At 40.3% G+C, this 22,926-nt stretch overlaps 2 protein-coding genes across 6 annotated transcripts in view; one reads left to right on the top strand and one right to left on the bottom strand.

The window, feature by feature from the left end:
* GPR146 (G protein-coupled receptor 146) overlaps positions 1-9,935 on the bottom strand; it is a 45,914-nt gene extending 35,979 nt beyond the window's left edge. For both annotated transcript variants that reach the window (XM_005522989.3, XM_088063963.1), the window contains exon 1: positions 9,358-9,935. The gene's annotated coding sequence lies outside the window, so the exon portion shown is untranslated. The remainder of the gene's footprint in view (positions 1-9,357) is intronic.
* CHLSN (cholesin) overlaps positions 1-22,926 on the top strand; it is a 120,501-nt gene that overhangs the window by 79,117 nt on the left and 18,458 nt on the right. For all 4 annotated transcript variants that reach the window (XM_088063966.1, XM_088063964.1, XM_088063967.1 and 1 more), the window contains exon 3: positions 16,143-16,336. In XM_088063966.1, the coding sequence (XP_087920092.1) occupies positions 16,143-16,336 (194 nt within the window). The remainder of the gene's footprint in view (positions 1-16,142; positions 16,337-22,926) is intronic.

Genomic DNA, 22,926 nt, shown 5'->3' with positions numbered 1-22,926 from the left:
TTCTGCACTGATGACCCTAAGTACTGTGGTCAAAATAAAAGACCCTTTCCATGAAAATAAGTCAGACAAACATTTAATTTTTTTTTTTTCTTCTTCATGAAACAACTAAGCTGTGGAATTTCACACTATTTTTATTTTACCCTTTTACTTAAGAGAAAGTCACACCAGTGTGTCAAATTTAAGTCCCTACTTCTGTAGATACACTGATTGGCTGAAGTGCATGCACACACATATATATATATGTGTGTATATATATACATACATATATATTTTGGGCAGAAGCATAAGTTGATAGTTGAACATTAGTTTGATTTTGAGATAAACACATTTCTATGTGTGCAGTTTCAGAAAGCAGAACAGCCTGTCCTGACACTAAATAAACACGGTTCCCAGGTGGACATTCTCAGTTTAGATGTCTGATTAACTTCTAACTCAATGGCTGTAGTTTAAGATCCTGGCAGTGTTTGAATCAATGGTATTAGATACCATTCCTCTTTCTGCTCTGGAAGTAGAAGCTGTGAACTCCTTTTTCACACTGTTAGGTAAGGTTTTCTACTAAAGAGCTAATAACAGGAGCGGACTCAGACACACATAGGCATGGCAAAGACATTTTTGCATGCTACCTATGACAAAGAGTTTTAAATAGACCAGATTAAAGTTTTGGCAGTAAGATTTTAAAATCTCAGTTGATTCTTCCAATTGCTCTGTTCCATTCTGTTGGCAGTGTCTCCTGTCACAGTGTGTGAGCTTACAGACTTGGGTGATTATCGGATGTTCTGTTTACAGAATTGTGAAGCTTTTTTAAAGGTTGCTAGAGCTTAATTCCTAGCACACCACTTGCTTTGAGTCATTGCTGAACTGAATGTAGTGATGCAAGTCTGAAAAATGCAAAGAGAAGGACAGAGAATGGCAACACTTGCTCTTCTTTAACTGCCTTGATCACATCTTGCAATATGTTTTTATTTGTACAGTATATGAAGATAACCTATTTTCTTTATTGTTAGATATCTTAATGAAGTTACGGGTATGAGTTATTATTAGATGGCAGCATTTATTTGTTTAATTAGCTAAATGATACAAGTGAAATTTCATTTTGAACTCAGTCACCATCTGTTAAACTGCTGAAGCAGTTCAATAATTGACTGCTACCATTACCCACTCCAGAATGAGCAAGCAAACCCATGAATTTTTGCCACAGAAGACTTGTTTCTGATGTATTTATTAAGCACTGGTGGGTAGGTACTGAGAGAAGATTTTCCTGCTCATTCAATACTGCAGGAAGCAAACCACCATCTTCTCACTGGAGTTGTACCTTGAAATGGCTACAGAACCTGCCCAGCTCCAGTGGAAGTTGTTTGTTCTCCCTGGAAGTGCTCAGAGTTTCTGATGGGCAGGAAATCAGTGTCTGTGCTGGACAGAAACACTGCAGGTCAGGGACTCACAGCCCCAGCAGCCAGAGAACATCAGCCAGAGGAGACACTGATTGAACCAGCAGCTTGCCTGAGAGGATGAAGAACATAGGGGAGCTTCCCTTTTATACAGATATTCTCAGCATTGGGGAAATGTGAGTCCTGTACACTGTACGACATCTATTAATCTATACTGGTTGTCTATTGCCATTTTTAAAATTTACTTGCTTGCATGTGTAAGAAATCAAAATTATATATATATATATTAATAATAAGAAACACCTGAGTTCAGGCCCTTGGAAGCAAAAATTATGCTTTCTGCCTTTACTAGACCTCGGCCGTCATTTTGAAATTAGAGGGAAATAACTGAAAGCCCAATGCAGCAATGCATGATTCTGCTAAAAGGCAACAAATACCAAATGATCTGTGGTAATTTGAGAGCTGACAAGCTGCAATTCATCACCCCAGTATGTAAAAGGTAGGATATACATAGCAACATTACATATTTTACACTTATTTATTTTAAGGAATGGTGTCTTCAGCCAGACGGTGCAAAAAATGGGATCCAACAAGCTGCATATCCACTTGCTTCCACCTTTCTATCACCTCCTCCTTTTGCTGGCAGAAGTGTTCACAGTGAATCAAATTAACAAACTGATTTGCTATTAATCTGTGAGGGGACAAAGAGATAATTTTCACCCAGATGGGTTTACGAAACTGTGCAAACACCTGTGCCAAGGAAGAAGTGGGAAAAGATGGAGAGTGTCTTTTAGCAGCGATACTGACTTATGTACATTTAAATTGTTGCTAAAACTATGACCTGAGATTTTCATTCACATGTGTAAAGCTTTCTTTAGAACCTAAACAGAAGCATTTGGTTGTGTAATCTTTCACTGTAAGCAGAATATGCTCCATCTAACCTATAAGCACATTGTTTGTCCCACTGCAGTCACTATGTGGCTGTATTTCTTCCATTAAGTTAATAATCTCTATTCCATATAATGTGGGTATTCTAGTGTAAGGCAGGCAAGGAAGAAATCAGAGCTCTGTGTAATGACATTAAGCTTTTAGGTTACAGACAGAGTAAAGGACTCACAGCTGCTTAACATATGCCCTCTGCCTGAACTCGCTTTATCACTTGGTATCTGACTGCTCTCAACATATAAAAAGTTGCTGTGATTGATAGTCAGTTATACAGTATTTGTCAGGGTGAACTGAATCATTATGTGTATAGATTCAGGAATATAGAAAAATAAAGCTGAAAGAAGAACAACAAAAACTGACATCTTTCCCATTCATTAAGCTTTCCTAAGGCAACTGTTTTTGTTTGCAGGAGTTAGTGGTTGCTGGTTTTTCTAACCAGCAATTGCTGAGTGATTTAGAGTACATCTCTGCTCTTTTGTTTGGATTTCATTTGTGAAACCATTTAGAGTTATAAAACTGTCAACTTAAGAACATTCTATATATTTTGCCAGAGAGGGCCTCCTGTATGTAGAATTTATGCATTTCTCTCCATTTTGTGTGCTGTTTGAATTTTCAGTATACATCACTGTTCTTTTTCTGGTTATTTGAATAATTCCCACTAATTTAGAGCAGCAGAAATCCTGGAACTAATTATGAAATTACATCTCAGATCAGTCATCAGATATTGCTAACCACAACATCTCACCCTTGGCCAAACCTAGCCCAGCAATGCAGTAATAGAATGTTCTGCTGATGCCTAAAAACACTTGAAATTTAGAAACCCTGACTGCAGCTAGAATTGAATCATGCACCTAAACATTAGAAAGCATAGACCAGAACTGTTAATGACGATAATTACAGTAGTTAAACCATGCTATGGTACCTTTCTAAACTCTCAGATACCCTAAAATAATGACAAGTTAGGAGTTGAAAAATGTTATGCAAACTTGTATTACCTACTACTTGGAGTTTTGCTCACTTGTTTCTCTCCTGCAGAATTCCTCTGGTGGCTAAGCTCAGTTTTACATTGTGTGGAAGCTGTAAGGCCCAAGTCTGTCATCATTCTGCACAACCTCAATCTCTCCTGGCCTTGCTGCTGGCCCTGTTTCATGTGTTTCATATATTTATTTCAGATTTTCTATTCCTATTGTTCATAAGATATGGCAGATTTAAGTCCTCAAATACTTTAATTATATAAATGTGGCTGTGATAACTTTCTGTAACTTAAAAATTGGAATCTACTATGAATTTGCACCACTTATTGTTCCTGGATGCTTGCTTGGTCATGTGCAGTGGGAGATAAGCCAGTGCTTCAAAACTGCTTTGGAATTTTTGGAGTCAAAAGTCTTTAAGGTTCAATGACAGATTTTAGGTAAGCTTTAAATAACTGAAGAGTTCACTCAGGGAATCTGGAAGAATCTCTGCAGGAAGCTCAATGTTTTGTCTTTGCTATCTTAATAGAAAAACAGGTTCTGATTTTCCTGGCTTCCCTAACTTTTCCAGTGTCCCCTGTTGTCCTTGACTTCAAATTTCAGTAACCATGCTTCCTGCATCCCTTGCAGGAGATCTTATCTTCATTTTCCACCTTATGACCTTCCAAGTACAATTTTAGTTCCCAGTGTTGCAAGGCAAAGTATTAATTTTTACAGAAAATTTTTAAAAAGAAAAGAAAAGATGAGGAAATTTCTTTGTGAAACTTGATTTTTTTGGGGTTTTTTTGTTGTTTTTTTTTTCCCTTTGGAGACTGCAATTTTACTTAACATGTTTTAGGAAACATATTGACTTTTACTTCAATCTTCAACAGAGAAGTATCATATCTGCTTGCTCATTTCGCATTCACAATAATGGAATGTCTCTCATTAAGGTAGAATATTTTCATTCTGATTGTACTTTACTTTTTCTGTTTCAAAGTATATTTTATTGCTTGCAATTACAAAAAGAAATATGAAGCTTTTCTGTTGCCATTCAGCAGTGAATTCCGACATCTTGGCTTTTTTCCAGACTAGTTAATTTTTTTTAAATTTTGTTTTGAAGATCAGGATTTCCCTTGAGATGGACCTTCCATTTGCTGTTAATCTCACTCTTCCTTTGCTCTCCTTTTTTTCTGCCAGCCATAAACTACTTCACTTTCAAAGCTCTGCAGTCTAATCCCACTGTAGCCATTATCCCTATGCACTATGGAAATGTTGACTCTTGGTTCAGTAACAGCTCAAACATTTACCTTAAACCATCTGCGTTTTCTAATGACCATCTCCAGTCCTGTGCTGCCCTGTGTGCCATGAAGAAGTTCCTTGTTGTTCCTATCTTAAAACTTTCTTTTGATCCCTGTAAAATTACATAACAGAGCAGGTATGTGATAAAGTTAATCCCCCCGTTGGTGGGTCCAGGCTTTCTTGTATTTCACATATTATTCCATCTGTGGTTATCCACTCTGTTTTGTATTTAACTTTAAAATTGCGTGGGCAGCTGTTGTTTCCTGTTGTATTTATACTTGGTTTATCAAATATGGAATATGTAAGTTCAGCATGTAAAGCCTGGCTTTAAAACCTACCATGAGTTGTAAATTCTGTCCATGTAAATTCTAGTACTTACTTTATAAATATACTTAAGCTACTTATTATTGAAATGTAAAGTAATACAATTTTATTTTAGGGTAACTTGCTAGATGCTAAATTCCAAAATGAAGCAAACACTACCAACACCTTGTTTTGTGCTGCTTTTACAATGACACTTTTCAGTGTGGTCTGCTGAAATACAAACAGGTTTTATGGAGCATTTTCACTAAACAGTCAACAGGTTTTAATTTAGCTTCTTAAATCATAATTGTTTTTCAATTTTCTGCTCTGCCTCACAAACGCATAATGAAGGCACACCTGATGCTATAAAAACCAGATGTCATTTCAGTATTTTCAGCTGTGTGATAAATTTGAGAGCTTAAAAGTTGGTATCATAGATGTATAGTTACCAGAGAGCTCACAAGAACAGAAAGTAGTAGTGTTGTTAAATAAATAGGATTTTAGAATGGGTTGCACTTTATTTTCAGAGACTTTGAAAATAATGGATGGAATTTTCTTAAGGAACTTTCAGGGGACGATTCCAAACCTACAAACAAATTCAAATTCTTTCCCCCTGCCAGTCATGTTAAGTACTACTTGCTTATGGGGATTTGAAGAGCAGCATGCAGACCTGAAGGAAAGTTAGATTGTGTGATGCATATCAGCTCTTAAAAACATTCCTCCTTCACCACTCTCATTGAGAAAGAATTTCTTATGATGTTCAGTGGCAACTCAACTTGCCTGAAATACAGTTTTTCAGTCCAGCTTTATAGTACTTGTTGCTCTAAACATTTTCAAATTCTTCATACAGGTGTTCAAAGGTCTCTTAGTGAAAATTATATATATTTAGAAGAAAGGTCATTTCACACAAATTCATTGTCACAATCTCATTCATCCATCTCTGGTTATCACCAGGCAGAAAGTCAAATGCAAAAATCAGTAATGCCCATCACATTTCTTCCTTATTTTGTTTAGAGGTGTCTCTCTTTTAACAGCCAAACAGAGGGTCCAGTTCTCTGTCTCCAAACCATTTATCCCATTGGAAAGCAAACCAAGGGGCAAGACACATGCTGAGGTTGTTGATACCCTTATGCTCAGGATGAAGGTGCAGGACAGTTCAGAGGCTGCTCATGTCCCCGGTGCTGCTGTGGCTGTCTATTTTAGGGTGACTGAATCATGAAATGATCACATTCTGCTAAAGAAATGAATCCTGCCCACTCCATTTTCTTGAGTGTCTTCTCTTGGGTCTTGTTCATCACAAATTGAAAGTTGCGTGTTCCTGCCTACGTGTGCAGCAGAGTGTATATAAATGTAGGCATGGATGGTTATTCCATTCTGGAATATTTAGCTAGGTTTTGAAGAATATCATGGTATAACTGACTAAAAATGGCGCTGGTTTTATTAAGAAGTTAAGGGGAAAATGTTCTGCTAAGTCTGTGAGAATATAGAGGGTTTGAGAGTAGTGTGTATGTCTCAGGACATTCACTCCCTGTAGTTGTACATCCTGTTAACTCTGCAGCTGAAAACACTGACAGCTTGTTGGTCAGGAGGTATGAAGTTTACTATGGGTTTTGTTGACCTTGTTGTTTTTAACAAAAATGTCTTCCTAAGTCAAATATAAAGATTCCTGTTTGAATTGTAGGGAGAGCCACCTTTCCTACGGATCAATAACCACTTATTTTCTACTTAATATTTGGTATTCAGCTTCACTGATCTTTCCCATAAATGGCAAAAATGTACCTTCTCCAGCTGTATGTTAATTATGTTTCATTTTAAGTCAGAATGGGTACATTACGGAGAAACTCTCATTTTGAGACTGAGCAAACTAAATATACTCAGCTGAGTGAATCCAGCACTGTGAACATGAACCACTGGTATAAATAGGAAAGGAGACACCTTGAAGCTTTACCATACTCAAGAAGTGTCAGATCATGTTCATTTGAAAGGGATGGCAACACTCTTTTTCCCCTAGTGCAGGCATGAATATTGTTTCACCAAACACAGGCTGTCCAGGTGTTCAACAGACTCTGGTGTTTGCACCTTTATTGTTGAATTTCAGCATTTCTTGAAAGGCCATTTGACTTGTTTTTTATAATCTCACATCTCTTCCTTCATAAAGACTTAAATGGGGGAAATTAAAGTGTTTGTCCTTCCAACTTTAAAATACTTCCACCTACTTTTCTGACAGATTCAAAACCTTATGGACTGTTTTCAAACAGCTCTTTTACCAACAAGCATTGCTGTAAGGATAATTGGCATGAACTATTAGGAACTCTTACTATGATGAAGATGTGTTTCATTGTTCAGGACAAAGCACTCCTGATGATACGAGACCTCCAAGACTGGTAGAAATGTGAGAAATTGGTTCTCTACAGTTCTTTTCTGTTGTATCCAACTTGGCAAAGCAACATGGGATTCTTCCAGATCTTCCAGAGGGAGAGTCACTGCACAGAATTGGCTTTAATAGCATTGACATGATTGAAAAACCCTGGTATGATTGCTAGAATATCTGTATTTGATCACAACTTCTGATGGAGAAGATGCATTTCTTTCTATGTTGTGTGTTTGGAAAGAACATATTTCATTAACAGTGGTCACTCATGCCACTTGGCTTCTGAAAAAGGCATCCCTATGAAAAAAATGTCCCAAATTTTAAAGATAATATTTATATTTTTGCTGAGGGAGTAATGGGGAGGAATATCACTTGAGCTTGAGAATGTCAGTATAAGTGATATGCGTTGTGTAAGTCCCACCTAAGCTTTACTTGTCTGAAATGTTAAATAAAGACTTTAATGAGTTCCTCTACATAAGGATAAATTTAGCTCCAAGAGCAGTGCAAAGCAGACTTGTTGATTGGTGTGGGAATGATTGCTGTGATTCCTGAGCTATGAAGGTGCTGTCATTTCTGCAAAGGATCTGTGCAGGGGAGGCAAAACAGAGAACTGACTCTGCAAAATGAATTGTGGGTCTGTGGGTATGCCCAGAATTTCATGTAGGGTCCTATTCTATTATGAATCATTGCTTTGCTGTTTTATTGTAAATGATTGTTCTTTAATTATAACTTCAGCTATAAATTTGTAATTTTTTTTGTGTGAAAAGTTCAAAGCTGGATTAATAAATTAGTCCAGAAACTTCTTACTATTTAAATACTGCCTCAGCTATTTTCATAGCTTTATTAGAACAGTTCATTCCTCAACTTATGCCCTTTACTTTTGGTCATGGGGGTGTTCTCCGGGTCATTCGTTAAGTGGGTGTGTCATTTCTCTGTGACGTGAAAATACCAAAATGACCCTTTAAAAGTGTGTGTTTTCCAAGGAACGCTGCACCTGCAGATGCACATCTGCACTTGCTGTGCTAAATCCATGCATTCTGTCTGTCCGTACTGAGCTGGAGATGCTGCAAGTCTCTTATCTCTACCTGCAGACTTTGTACCCTACAGGCTGGGGATAAAGAGGTTCCAGAAACATTTAAGTGGAAGTGGAGGCATCCAGTCCCTCCCCAGGCCTCTCCAGCAGTGAGAATGTGTTTTGCTGTCAACATCTCATGATGACCAGCATGAGGGGGACAAGCATTGTTGCTCTTGCTCCACAGGCACCTATTTATTATCTGTCCCAGGGAATTCCTGCCTCTGCTGGAGTAGAGATGTAGCTATCATTATTTTTGCTTGCCTTGCAGAAGGCAGGCTTTGATTTCATTCTCTGTGTCTCACTGAGGTCTACATAAATCATCTGAAGTTGGCCAAAAGCTTGAGAAGAATGTTGTGATCTACAGCTGTTACCTATGCCTTCCCCATTTTTATTGGGGATAAAGCCTGTTTGCATTAGAGTAACGGCAAATACACACGTGCTGCATAAACCTGTGTCGGTCGTTCCTAAACAACGTGCCAGAAATCCCCCTTGGCTGTGTTAACAACTAAATTGCCAAGTTCTTTTTGACAAAACAATCAGCCTAGCCCCCGTTCGTGCACGCCGCTGACAGTCGTGGTGCAGAGCAGCACATGGAACTCGGTGCAAGTATGTTCTGTATGTGGCTGCTATGGTGATTAAAATACATAAATAAAATAGATAAATATGGCCCATATTAGAAATGCATCAGTGGCGCTCTGTCCGATGGCAGGCGTGCGCTGTCAGCCGCGCTCCGAGCGGGCCCGCGTGGAGCCGCAGCTCCTGCGGGGGCCGGCCTTACGCAATGGCCCTGTCCTACCTTGTCAGCTCGCAAATTCAACACAAAACGGCTAAACAAAGACCTTTTGTGCACGCTTTATAGTTCAGTGGGGATTAGTGGCCTGACACGGTTCTCAGACGGGACAAGCTTAGCGTTAATTCGGCCGAGGTTAATTGGGGCGGACGCGGGGCAGGCTGTGCGGGCTGGAGCCGGGCTCGGGCTCTGCGCTTTGGGACTGAGGGCTGTCCAGAGCCGGTTCCGCTTACCTGGCCTGGCGTGTTCCGTGTTCCCGGCGCTCCGGCTGCCTCAGGATGCGGAGGATCTCGGGCTCGCAGTCCTGCCCGCAGCTCCAGAGGTCCCCTCCGCCGGCTGGGACATCCTACCCTGTTCGTGGGCTCCGCTGGATCAGATTCCTGCTTTTCTTCCCCCTCTCACCTTTTAGAGTTCTCTGACCGTAAAATCCATCCCTTTCCTGAAATGCAAGCACGATGCACTTGTCCAATGAAGTTTTTCCAGGCGGGATTCAAATTCCGAGCAAGCCTTTCATTTCCTTCGTGCTGCGGGGAGAGCGAAGGCAGGGAGGCGAAGGAAAGCGCTCGCTTGCTTTAAATCCCCACCAGCGTCTTCCCAGCGCTGGAAGCGAAGTAGCTTGTCATGGTGATCTTCGGAGCTTAACTTTAGAGGGGGAGGGAGAAAGTGGAAAGCAAACTGAATGCTGTAGTGGAGATTTCTCTCTTCCCCCACTGGGCCCCTTGCCGACTGTTTTTATTGATTTCAATCACTGGAGGCTCGCTGGCTCTCAGAAGAAACACTGTGTAATGTGTTCTTTCCTGGCTTTCATTAAAGAAACTCAATGCAGTGCGGTCACGCTGCCGAGCTCGCCTGGCAACCTGCCTACACCCTGTGGTACCTCTTTCATTGGAGGAGATCGAGCTCGTGGTTTGGGGTTGGTTTATTTATTTTTTTTCTAATTCTCCAGCAAGGATTTCAAAACAGCCTCTGCTCTGCTTCTACCTCCTCTCACAGCCCAAAGCCTTTTTAAGCCTCAGAAGAAATTGTCAGCACCACTAAAGGGGACGACTTTGGTGGCAATGAAAGCGCCGGGTGCTGCGACAGTCTCGTGCTCCTTCTATTAAAATTCCTCTGCGTTTCTGGGGAGGGGTTAAAAGGGCTGTGTGTAAGCCACAGGGATGTGGATACAAATGATTTCTGAGAGGGTTCCTTTTTTTCTTTTTTTTTTTACTTTTTTTTTTCAGTTCCATGTTTTCCTGATTGCTTAACATGGGTTAATTAAGAGTAGGGGAGTAAGCAAAATTCTTCAACAAATATATGAAAATTCCTGGCCCACTGTAGTTGCAAATGAAGCAAAACTGCATTCCCCAAGTCTGCAGTTGTGGTGGTGTCTCAAGAATTTCTGTTGTACTCAGGGCTGTGATACTGGTGGAGAAAAATGAGAAATACAATACGATCCTAATTTATGCCTTAGAACTTAATCTGCCACAGCACAGGAGTATGTACTTTATAGGAGTAGCAGTCTATAAAGTGGAATTCAACAAGCTGCATTCTTTAGGTTGTGTATTCTGTGTGCCTGTAAATGCTTGCATGTAATTTAGTAAATTGTTCAATTTCTTCTTATTCAGCAGTTGCTAATGATAAATCTTTATGTGCTCTTCACAATTGGCTGTAAATCTGAGACATGCAAAGATCACACAGTTGTAAATTAAACCAAGTTTCAAGCTCATCAGGGTGCATCTATTCTAAATTACATCTGCAACTTTAGGGTGCTACCTGATCACTTGTGTTCCTGAGATACTATACCTGTATACACAAGGAGGCTTTTACAAACAAAACAAAACAAACAAAACCCCAACTTTTACATGACCACAGAAAGGATCCTTTCCTGGAGCAGAAAGATAAAAAGGCTGTTCTTACTTAAATCTGGTTTCCTGCAGAACTTGTTTGAGACTTCCCTGCCTGGGTTGAATCTACAGAAAGCTTTCCTAGTCAACTTAATATAAATTATTGCCTGTGTTTTTGTTGTGAGGAGTTGAGATTCTACAAACACCTAGCTTTTATGAAAAATTTTATATTTTTCTTTGAGCGGTGTATAAATTCTAAAAGGTCTTCCTCTGTAAGCGCTACAGATGTTGTATAAAGAGTACTTCTACATGTTGCTTTTCATTTAAAATGTGCTTTCTGGATGTTAATGAAATTTCATATACCCTCTCTGGTCATGCTTCTTTTTATGGAATGCTAAATGATAGAAAATAATTATTTAAATTCAATATGGCCTTGAACTGTTTTATGCAAATATCTCTAGCCGTAGTTGTAGCACAGCTCTTTGGCCAGCCTTGGATAGTAAATAATTTGTCAGTCTTTCTTTTATGAACCTTGTGTCTAAGGGTCTGCCAGCCTTTCTTCTCTGTGGGTTTTGATCTGTGTTTATAGATTCCGCTTTTTGTTTTTAGGCTGGCAGATGGCCAGTTATTTATCTGGCTTCATGTGTATTGTGTGAGGCAGAAACAGGACGTTTTGCATGCTGATAACATCCATGGGGCATTTGGGGGGCAAAAGGCTGCTCCTAAGCTGAAGCCATTACGTGATGTGTCAGTAGCACTTGGTCAGTGAACAAAGCCCCTTTTGACATTTCTGTGTTAAAAGTTAAGAAATAACACGAGCTTCATGAACAAACAAGGTGATACAATGCTCCTGCTATGAAATAAGCCATACAATCCATTTCCCCTCCATTTGGAACTCTCCGGAGTTCAAAAATTTGACGCCTTTTTTGTGTTTGTCACTGTTATTTATTCCTTTGAATTTCTGCTGTTGCTTGCTTTGCTGTTGTACAGACTTCTGGTGCTGCGCTGGGAGAAAAGGATAAAAGTCTATTGGTTTTGGAAGAGCTGAATCCATTGGTTCTAATAAATAGTGAATTTGGTGTTGTGGCTTGGTTTGTGGTTCCTTCTGTAGGCTTGGCAGCAGAGCCAAAACCCTGATCAGGCAGGAAGTTCAGACCTACAGAGACGAATCCCAAAGGCAAAATTTCATAGATGAGTATTCTGTTCACTGTGGCAATTCCTCAGAATTTCTGACTGTGTCAACATTATTCTGTGCTGGCAATGGACAACCAGGGATGCAAATGTGGGAATTTTGAGAGTGAGGAGGAGGAAGAGAAGTCTTTAGGAGGTGTCTTCAGTTCTACTTAAGTGTGAGGCCATCAAGGACTGGAAACAAATTTTAAAATGCACTTAGTGCTCTATGGAAGCACAACACAATTAGTGTGCTGTTATTAGTGCTGTTATTCCCATCTTGGTGCTGCTTGCTCAGCTATTACAGCTCATAGTGCCCTGGCAGTACAAGCTTTTATGCAGATATAAAAACTGCCCACAAAAACAACTCCTGTGACTCCTGTTTGGTTCTGCCACTCTCATTGCATCAAAAAAAAAAAGGTCAGTTATCTCCAAGAGAACCTGTACATCTTTTTTCTGGTTTCTCTTGCAGTTCTAGTTATATTTCTCTGTTCTGTATTGCTTAGCAGGACTGCTTATAGCACTAAACAATTCCCTTCTGTGTGAGCTGGCTCTCCATTTATGATTGTAAGCTCACTTGTAAAGATCATTCATAAAATGTTTCAAATTTATGCAATATTTCCGGATTATAAAGAATGATGGAAAACTTTAACTGGTATCTAAAAGTGAATCCTGAAAATAGCTGAATCCTCCAGCTATTTTGAGTCAGATGTCTTGGACTATTTAGAGCATATTGCTATATTTACACACAGTTCAGAAAGTTGGAGACTGGCATTGATGAAAGGCAGTGTGCTGGCACCCACAGCACTTTGCCTGCAGATGGACATGGTATGATACAAACTTCGGGAATTTGCTTGAGGGTGCCTGAGCTCATATCTCCATTCCTCTGCAAAGCTGACATGGGCTTTTATGAGCGTAAGTGTGAAAGATTTGGGGGTCTGCCTTTCACTCAAAAAATGGCATCCAGTGGCAATATCCCTTTTAGCACCTTTTCAGGCCTTCTGGAAAGTTTCCAAGTGGAAGACTCCCACCTCCTTAATCACAGAAAACACTGGCTCTCCTCTGAATGTCATTCATTCAAGTGTGCTGACCTGGCCTGACCTTGTTTAGGTTGAGATCTAATGAGCCCACAACCCAAGGTGGTGTGGTAGCTCTCAGCAGGCTTTGCAAATAAGCAAGTGTTCTGTTTTTCTGTGTGCATGTGGTTTAAATTTATCATGTCAATAAACAAGTGTCTCACATGCTCAAATAGGGACTTTACAATGTTGTAGTTAAGGATAAATTGTAGCGCTACAAATTGTGATGTCACTTTATAAATATAGAAAGAGACAACCTGGAATATTTATGACCTCAAAACAATGAAGTCCTGTTGGTTGGATTTTTTTTTTTGTTTAAATAATGACATAACACTAAAACTCTTAATCCAAATGGGTCACAAACATCTTCCAGACGAACAGTCACACTAAATGGTTTGGGGAAAAACGAAATTAAAAACTCAGGCTGTTGATTTAAGGAAAGGAGAGGCGCATCAATAGATTGATAAATAATAAATACAGCTAGGATTTAAATTCCAGTGGAAGGTTTGGTTCTGTTTTCTTTCAAGTTCCCAGGTTTTGTGGAAGGGTGTTTTTTTAATATAAATAGTGATAAAATTACACTCACTGATAAAATCACTCTCAGCTTCAGTAGGCACTATACCACCAAATGCAGGTATTTTCTGAAGCACGTTAAACCTGAGGTTTTCAAATTAAAAACCAGTCTAGGACAGACTGTGGCACATCCTACTAAATTAACCAAGTTGACATGGATGGATAAAAGTGTATTTGGAACTAGAGAAGTTGTCTGAGCCATTGTGAGGTCTCTGCCAGTGCCTGTGCTGGGAGTCTCAGGCAGAAGCTGATGTTTCCCATTTTCCCTGGATGATGAAGGCACCTCCAGCTGTAAATCCCAACTCTTTCCCACCGGGCCAGCCCTGCAGGAGAACAATGCTCTTGTGTCACACAGCCCACGGCCCATCCATGCTGGAAACAAATGTTGTTAGGGCTCGGTATTTACATGACCTACAGGGAGGGAGCAACTTGTTTTGTTTTTAATGGAGTGGTCAGGGAGAAGGATAAAAAGCTTTTTGATAATGCAAGGAATGTGGGGGGGGAGGGAAGTTACCAAGATACGCATTTACTGTAAGTATGAAGAAGCAGAGGCCTCTTTATCAGACTGGCTCTAATGATGTGCCACAGTCACTTTATTTGAAAGCTTCATGGCTCACAGAAAAGTAAACAAATTCATTACATTATTTTTAAAAGAAGATTAACTGTAGTGTGTCGTCTGTTGGACAGCTGCTGTAGTAATCTTTTACAAACACTTTATAAATGACCACCCTCAGTGTTTTCTAGGGCTTTGTGTGGCTGGATTGTTATTTTAGTAAGTACCAGGGTGGCTTTTCAAATGGAAATGTTGTTTCCTGTGTAACAATTCAATTCTACCTTCATCCTAAATATTATTTTGTTCTCAGCATGAACTATAAAATGTCTTCTATACTAATGCAACATATGTTGCTTTTTTGCATGTGTTTGCAATGAACGCTGGCTTTTCTATAAAAGGTACCTAAAAAGTATTTAAAACAAGAAAACCAATTCCATTTTATTGTCCTACTTCCATTAGTTCTGATTTCTGCTTTCTTAACCTTCCTTTGGTCTGTGAAAACACCAAGTTGAAAAGATGAGTCAGAGTCAGCTTAGATGATAGGTGAATTGACACTGAACAAATGTTTAAACCCCAACAGGTGTCTTGGGCAAATAAGATTGTGTTCAGGTATTGCTTTGTTTAACATTCTTTGGTTGGATGTCAGCAAGAATAACTTATTTAGCTCTGTGTCTGGATTTGTGTTTGATAGCACTTGACTGACACAAATTAATGTAACAGTAAGGATTTGTGAACTTATAAAGAGGTTTTAACCAATCTTGCCATAAAGCAGTTGATCTTCTTGTGCAATCAGGTTTCATTTACAGGTTCCTTGAGCAGCTGAGGGGGGAGCAGGGAGAGGAGGAGGAGGAGCATTTCTTTCTCACCCAGTTGGCCTCCATGGCTGTCCCAGGCTCTAGGAGAGGAGCTTACCTGAAAAGTGCCTCTCTCAGACATCTGGGAATGCCTGGAATGAATCTCATCTTGCTATAGAACAGCATTTTATTTCTACTCAACATAATCTTACACTGGATTTTCCAGGGTAAACTTGGTCTTTATAATCAGATAAACTATTTCAAGCTCTTCATCTGTATGTGAAATACGTATTTTCATTTGGGATATACTCATGCATATATTTATGGTAATATGGTTTGAGATGTGAATAATTAACTGTTCTGTCTGAAAACCTAAAAACATGTCAACCTTTGTGAGATATGTATCTGTGTATGTTTATTGAAGATTGTGCATTTGTTTCCTCAAGATTGCTAAAGGATCTCCAAGAGGTCTTGGATGAAGGAGGAAGGTGTCACATCTTTGCCCATGGCATAATCGAGATGAAGCCTCTGCATGGCAGACAGAGGTTTTCTCAAGCCAGGGAAGTGTGTGGTTACACAACAAACACAAACTGAGGATCTTAAGGAAACCCTACTGCTCCTACTGAAATTTGTGTATGCTGAAAAAACATCCAAACCCTCCATCTGCTGTGAAACAGCCTCTGCTGTTTCTCTGCCCTCCTCAGGTTTGAGTGTGAGAGAACACTCAAGAAGTGCTGGAAATTATGTTTAATACATAGGTGGAAGGTGCTCAGGTTCCTGTAGTGCTCAGAGCAGTATCACCATCTGTAAAGGACAGTTTGACAGATCTCTGTGAGATCTGCAGCCCCCATTTGCAGTTCTGGGAGTTGGCCATAGCAGAGAGGTGATGGAAGTGCAGTAAACAGTAAAAATATGAAACCTGAACCTTCTGATTTTAAATATTACCTGAGCCTTTTAATTACATTTAGGCATATTTTTGTTCACTATAGAAAGATAAACACTTCATTTAAACGTTAATTATTTCAGGCTACAAAAGAAGAGGAAGAGCTTATTGCAGAGGAAGAACTTACTCCAGAGGAAAAGAGAAAACTGGAAAGAAAATTAAAAAAAGAACGCAAGAAGAAGGAGAAACAGCTGATGAGGGAAGCTGGAATCCCCATTAAAAAGGTGCAGCCCAAAAAGCCATCGGGATCTGAGAGGGCTCTGGCCTATTTAACCAGGTAAGAGCAGTAAAACCACTGCAGGTGCTGCCTACACAAGCTGTAAACCAGTAACCCAGAACAAGCTGTACCAAGCAATAACACATTAAAGGAAATTGCTGCACTTAAGTACTAAGTTAATGTTTCATCTCAGTTGACACCCTGGAGGACAGTTGATCACCCCATTGTGTTTCTATTACAGCAACAACAGAGGGAAGTTAAGTATGGTGCAAACATTTTATAGAAAGGCAGCTCCCGTCCTGAAGATCTTATGGTTGTTATATAAATATCATGGGCTTAGCTGCACTTACAGAGATGAAAGGCACAGTGCAAAAAAGATTGCATTGAGAAAATGAGTTTTGTTTCTTGAGTGTGCTGTTCTAGGCAAAGGACTTCCAGTTGTTCTCTTTATATAAGCAAATTCCATGGAGAGGTTAAGCATTGCAGAGTCTGAATTTAACCACCAGTGGAATGTTTGGGTATTTGTAGATTAAGAGGGAATTTTGCCACTATTTTAATAAAACTTAATAGTGTACAATGCCTGATTTTTGCATACCATAGTGTACAGCAAGCCTAGTGGCTGATTTCAGATTGGGTGCAATCCCTTCTCCCAGTTAACATACTTATTAGAAGACTTAAAATTCCAGCATAAAGCAAAGTCTGTGTGGTTAAAGAACTGCACCAAAGCGCTCAGGGTACCCCACAGACAGTGAAGAGGTCCTGTATAAACAGGAGGATAATGTTTATTTTTTTCCAAACTGCAAAATATACCCTGGCTGTAAGACCTCCAGAAGACTGGCATGTTACAAATAGTGGGTTACCACGTGGAATAATTCCAGGGTTGCATCCCTGCCCGTGCTCAAAACTGAAGCATCCAGACTGTCTGAATTGTTACCACTCACAGTGGGAAGGGAGGAAATTAATTGCATTCCAGGCAGAGGGACATGTGCATTTTTGTTACATAACCCTCAGCATGCAGCGATAGCAAAATGACAATAATATTTTTGATCTGGAAAGCAGCTGGAGCAGTTCACCACTGTTTTGAACTGCAAATGGATTGACAGTTAGCTTTGAACCATCTGCTCAGCCTGCTCTCTGGTATGTGTGCTCTGGTAAATGGTGATCTCCAGATAATGGATTTCAGGTTTGGAAAGTAAAGGAACAAGCTGTGGGGTTTTGCTTGTTATTCCACTGTTATCTGTATGGATTTTTGCCTTGTTACGTGGGAGAATATGAAAATATATTTGAACAAATTTAATTCTAGAGTTTCACTTAACCCATACCAAATTACCCTGAAATAGAAAACCACCTCTGCCATTTGGTCTTGTCATACAGTCTATGGGTTGTAAGTGCAGCAATAGGTTGTGAGGGATTATTTCAGCAACAATTTGAATTTTGTAGACTTAACAGGAGTAGTCATAAGATGCTGAACTGCCAAGCAGACATAGCCATAGTCACCATTCTAGCCCCAGATGTGCCCAGACCATCTTGAACCATTACCAGTTAAACATCTGAGTCCTCTTACCTCTCAGACCTTATTTCAACCCAGTAAGACTGCAGAAGAAATAACTGGATTTGAATGAATCCAAGAAGTAGTTTACTAGCTGAGGAAGGGAAACAGAAATCCAGGTTCTGGAAACCCATTGCAAGATCTCCAGCATATTGAGTGGGTGAAAGATTTCAGTCTACATGCTTTTGCAGGGCTACAGGCATGAATAATCTGTGGGAGGATAAGTAAATCTTAGGGAAGCGAGAGATTAATATAATTGGAAGTAAACAAAAGAGGGCTGTGGATTTGTGCTTTGCCCCACCCACAATAAAAGCCTTTCATGACATAAGTGTGGCTAAGAGAAGTGGCATCTTAACTGCCTGATGGCATGTGAATCTGCTGTAGGACAGGTGGGATTTGATGTACCATGTGTGAACTGAACCTGTCATTTTTATTTATTGAGGGACTGTTTGCAGCAGGAGAGCACAGCTGTATGAGGCACAGGGCGACTTTCACAAAGCTGTGCCTCGTGCTGTCAGTCGAGGGGAGTTAATGAAGAGAGCCCTAAGAGTAGGGAATAATGCACACAGTGTGCAGGGTGGGGCTGCTCACTGCATCCTGCCCTTCCTGGTGCTTGCAGAGCAGCCCTGCAGCAGTGCAGCCCTGCAGCAGTGCAGCCCTGCAGCAGTGCAGCCGCGTTCCAAGGGCTGCATCGAGGCCCTGGCAGCACTGCCAGCCTGGGTCCCCTCTGCTGGGCTCCCCACTGCTGGCACAGCGTGCCACAAGCTGAGCAGATCTTCCAGTTTTCCAGCTTTGTTATTTAAGTGTAAAAACAAATGGTCCTTGATGCTTTCTGATCTCCAGAGGGACCAAATGATCATTTTATTGGAAGGTCATCCCAACTGGGAGAGGCTTTTTTCACCAAGCACGTGGCATGGCCACCTGCAACAGCAGCTGATGCCAGCTCTAGCTGCAGCCCTCAGCTACTGGACCTGAGGAGCTGAAGGGTCTCCCCTGTGAGCTGGGTGACTTTGATAGCCCCAGATCTTCAGCTCCTTGCTTATTTGGATGAAACCAGGCTGAGCATGACCAGGTTTGCACTCCTGATGGAGGAAAAGCAGCCAAATGACTCCTGGTTTTTCTCCCCCTCTTTCACTTTCTCTTGGCCTGTGTGAGAAGAGGGAGAGAAAAAAGTCTTTGCTTTACCAATTTTTATCTCATCTTTTCCTTGGTGAGATGAGTTCAGGTGGTTCCCAGCACAGTTCTCTTCCAAGGCAGCAGTTGGCAGAGGAAAGTTACTGCTGCCAGATCCCCAGCTTGCCCAGGGAGCAGACAGGAAGATCTGAAGATAGAGGATCAAAAGTAGGGAGGTGAAGTAGAAGGGTTATAAAACTCTGTGGGGGAAAAAAAAAAAGTAGTGAAATAATGGAAAAACCCCAGAGTGGTACTGAACAGAGGAGAAAAAACCCTGTACAATTACTGCAGAGGAATAGAGAAAAGCAGGAGAGATGAGGTATTAATGGCTAAAAAAAGTGCTCAGATCTCTTCCTTTCAATGATTACATGTCCTATTTCTTTATGATGGTAAGTGATGATTCAGATTTAAAAGGAATATTAGATTGACTCATTACTGTGATTCTTGGAAAATCTAGAATAAAAATTCATCCTTTTCTGAGCATTAGGTGGCTTCAAGTGAAAAGATGTTGCAATTCTAGAGAATGGTAATTAGATTTAATTATAACCTAACTGACCTTCTGTGGTGTTAAAATGTTGGCAGAACTTGTTTGTCTTGGCAAGCCATCCTCTCCTAGAAGCTGCTGTTCTTGTGTTTGGCTTGGAAAGTTCATCGCCGTATGGATCTGCACATACGGATTTCTCCATCACCCATCAAAGGAATAGAGAGAGATCTGAAAAGACCTCACTAAAGGAATGTGAAACTACAAGATTCATATCAACTGAAGTTGAAATAATAGATAATATTATCTGGATGTGTGCTGTAAATTAGCTAAGCCTTGCAATACTCTTTATCGTGTATTAAAATTGGAAAAGTAAGGTGCTGAAGTACAATTTTTTTAAAAATTATTTATGCCATACTGTTAGTATATGTCACTTTTCTTTATATAGGTCTTCTCTTTCTCATTGCCTAATTTGAATTCAGGCATGATTCAGAGAGTGTCAGAGATTTCTTTAAAGCAAAAAGATGCTTCTAGAATTATACAAACCAAGGGCATGTTACAGAAACAGAAAAGTGAGAGACAGGCAGAATTTCCCATGGCGTGAGGAAATTGTCTGACTCTGCAGATCCCAAGGTGGTTTTTGCTGAGTGTGGTGGCAGCACTGCTGACAGCCCTGGACAACCCAGGGCAATTGTTTATCTGCTGGGTTTGCAGAATGGAAACAGATCCTGGTCCTCAGTCAAACTTTATTACAAACAGTGCCAAGCCTGGGAGATTTTAAAGCTGAAATGTTGCTCTTCCTTTCAGAGAATACAGAACTTCAAGGGGTGTTGCTGGAAGCATTTTTTTTTTTTTTAATAGTTTGATATTTATAATATATGTCATATATTATATAAACATAGAAATAGAAATAGCATGTAGAAAGTATATCCAGTTTTTACTCCTTCTGGAGTAGAGGCCATCTGGAGAAGTGAATCAAGAGGTAGATAAGTGTTCACTCAGAAGTTTCTGATTTTTGAAGGAACCAGGAAAAGCTGGTGCTGGGCTGTAAAGCAGGCAGCAGCATTTGAGATTTGTGGCCACATAGCTCAGATGATGGTGGCCCTTTGGGAAATCACAAACCCTTTCATCCAACCCCTCCTGGGGCAGGTGACTCCATGGGAGGAGATTCTGCACAAACACAACCGTGCTCATTAATGTTGAAAACCAGTTTCTAATTTTAAAGTACCTCGACTGGGCTTGTGTCACATTTAGTTTCCTTTGTTGATTCATGATGTTTTGAAGTTGTTTTACTTCTCACAGGTTACTTTTTTTCAGCCAGGGTCAGTGATGACTTTTGGTCATGACTTGATTCTGAATGTAAGTCTTTGTCATTGCTGCTGGCCTACATTGGTATTAATTTCAAACTTGGCATTGGTGTTGGTATCTCACCATCAAGTGTAACCTTTTAGATATTAAGAGTAACCGATAAACTAGAAATATGAACATACAAATATGAAAAGGTCTTTCTTTTCCTTCCAGAGACTGACTCCCTGGGTTGGATAGCAGCTAACATTAGCATTTAATGGCATTTCTCCTTCCCCCACTCTCCAAAACGGAGATTGAGTTTCCTTCCTGATTGAGAGGTGTAGCATATATCTAAACTCATCAGTTACCTTGAATTCCATAAAATATTGGAGAACTGCTCCAGTAACCAGTAACAAAAATAATATATGAACTTAAGAGAAACTGTTGTAATTACACTCAGCAGTGTTCCTCAATTCCCTTCAACAATTGTTGCTTTAAGGTGTCTTGAAAGAGCAGCATTTCCTCAAAGATTAGGGGAATACTGAAGGGGAATAGTTTTGCTTTAATAATCCCAGGGCTACTTTTTAAAGGTTCTGGGGAAAGCATTAACTATGGATGTATTTAATCTATTCCTACATGCTTTGAGTCATTTTGTCATATTCATTAGTTCCTTAAGAAGCTTCATGAATCCAGAGTCAGATACAGGATAAATTTGCATTTGGGGTTGTTCTGTTTCATATGAATTTGGGCAGGCACTTGCTGCTATCTGATTTCAAAGGCTTGCACTTTTCTTAATACTCTAGAGATCAGTGAATTTGTTTTAGCACTTCTCCAAGTTTCTATATTGCTTGGCTTTTAATTTCTACCAGGGCCTGACCTGCCTCTAAGTGGGACTCCTCTCCTTGACCTAAAGCAGCATGTCTGTAAAGCTGCAAGTTTTCAACTTGAAGTTAATACTTGGGCAGATCTCCCTCATTTTACAGGCAGCCACTGTCTCTGCTCGTGGCAAAGGAGTCTCAGCTTGCTGGGAGTGAGTTACCTTATCATTATCCTACACTCCCTTGTGTAACTTCAGTTGCACTGAGTGGCATCTGATGAAGCCACCTCAGTTTGTTTGCAGTTCCCTAGCAGCCCTGATATTACTCACAAGCTCTACAAAGCTCTCTGTTGCAATGCCCACACCTTTCCTATTTTTAGGGTGCTGGTATGCACCAGCAGTTATTCTGGTGGGGGTAGGTGGAGGGGGCATATTCACTCCACAGATTTTGTGCTGCTTAGAGCTATTTTGCTATCGTGCTCAAGCATATTAAATTCTGCAGAAGACAAAGCTTGCTGCTAGGGTATATGAAGCAGAAAAATTGTTCTGCTGTGTTGGACCTCTTATTAAGCAAGGTTTTTTAAATCATAGTATTGCCCCACAGTTCCTATAGTATTTCTCCCACCCTGGTGTTTACATGCTGCTTGTGGCTGTGGTGGGTTTCTCAGTCTCACTGCCCCTCCAGTGAAACAGCACATCCATGATCCTTCTTCTCCTACTGCTCCTTCCAGTCCCTGGTGTGCTCTGCTGCTCTTCTTTGAACTCCTGTGCCTGTGATCCTTCTGCCACCTGGAAAGAAATGTGGTTTAACTGGAGCTGCTTTCCAGCACTGTGCAGAGGGGGCTGAGGGTCTGGTTCCTCCCTGCTCCCTGTCACTCTGGCTTTGCTGGGCAACAGCATTGGATTCCTCTTTGAGCCACAGAATGCTGAGATTTCACATTAAGTTTTCTGAACAATAAAAGATTTTTTATTTTCTCCCCTCAAACTATTACTGAGTTTTGTGTTAATGACAGTGTTGGTGTGATATACCACTAGAGCTGTAATACATTTTTCAGGGTTTCTCATCCTGCTTCAGCCTGGCTGCAGCAAGTCAGATACTCCTGTTTCAGACTTGGCTTTATGATATCCATTTCCAGGTGTTAGTGTTCTCATTTTCATCTGATTATTCAAACTGTGCATTTAGGATTCTGTGACTGTCACATTACACTCAGTAACAGCACCATACAGCTTCTGCCTGTTTAATCAAGATGTCTGGTGGCAGCCTGAGTCGATGATTTTCATTCCCTGTGATAGAGCCATTGACTTCTGGATTTACTTTTCTGTATCTTGATGGCAAGTGATAT

The sequence above is a fragment of the Pseudopodoces humilis genome, chromosome 18 (genome assembly GCF_049639895.1).
Source record: "Pseudopodoces humilis isolate 2021_Gansu_Grassland_sample_001 chromosome 18, ASM4963989v1, whole genome shotgun sequence".
Lineage (NCBI taxonomy): Eukaryota > Metazoa > Chordata > Aves > Passeriformes > Paridae > Pseudopodoces > Pseudopodoces humilis.
This window is presented reverse-complemented; position numbering and strand designations above follow the sequence as displayed.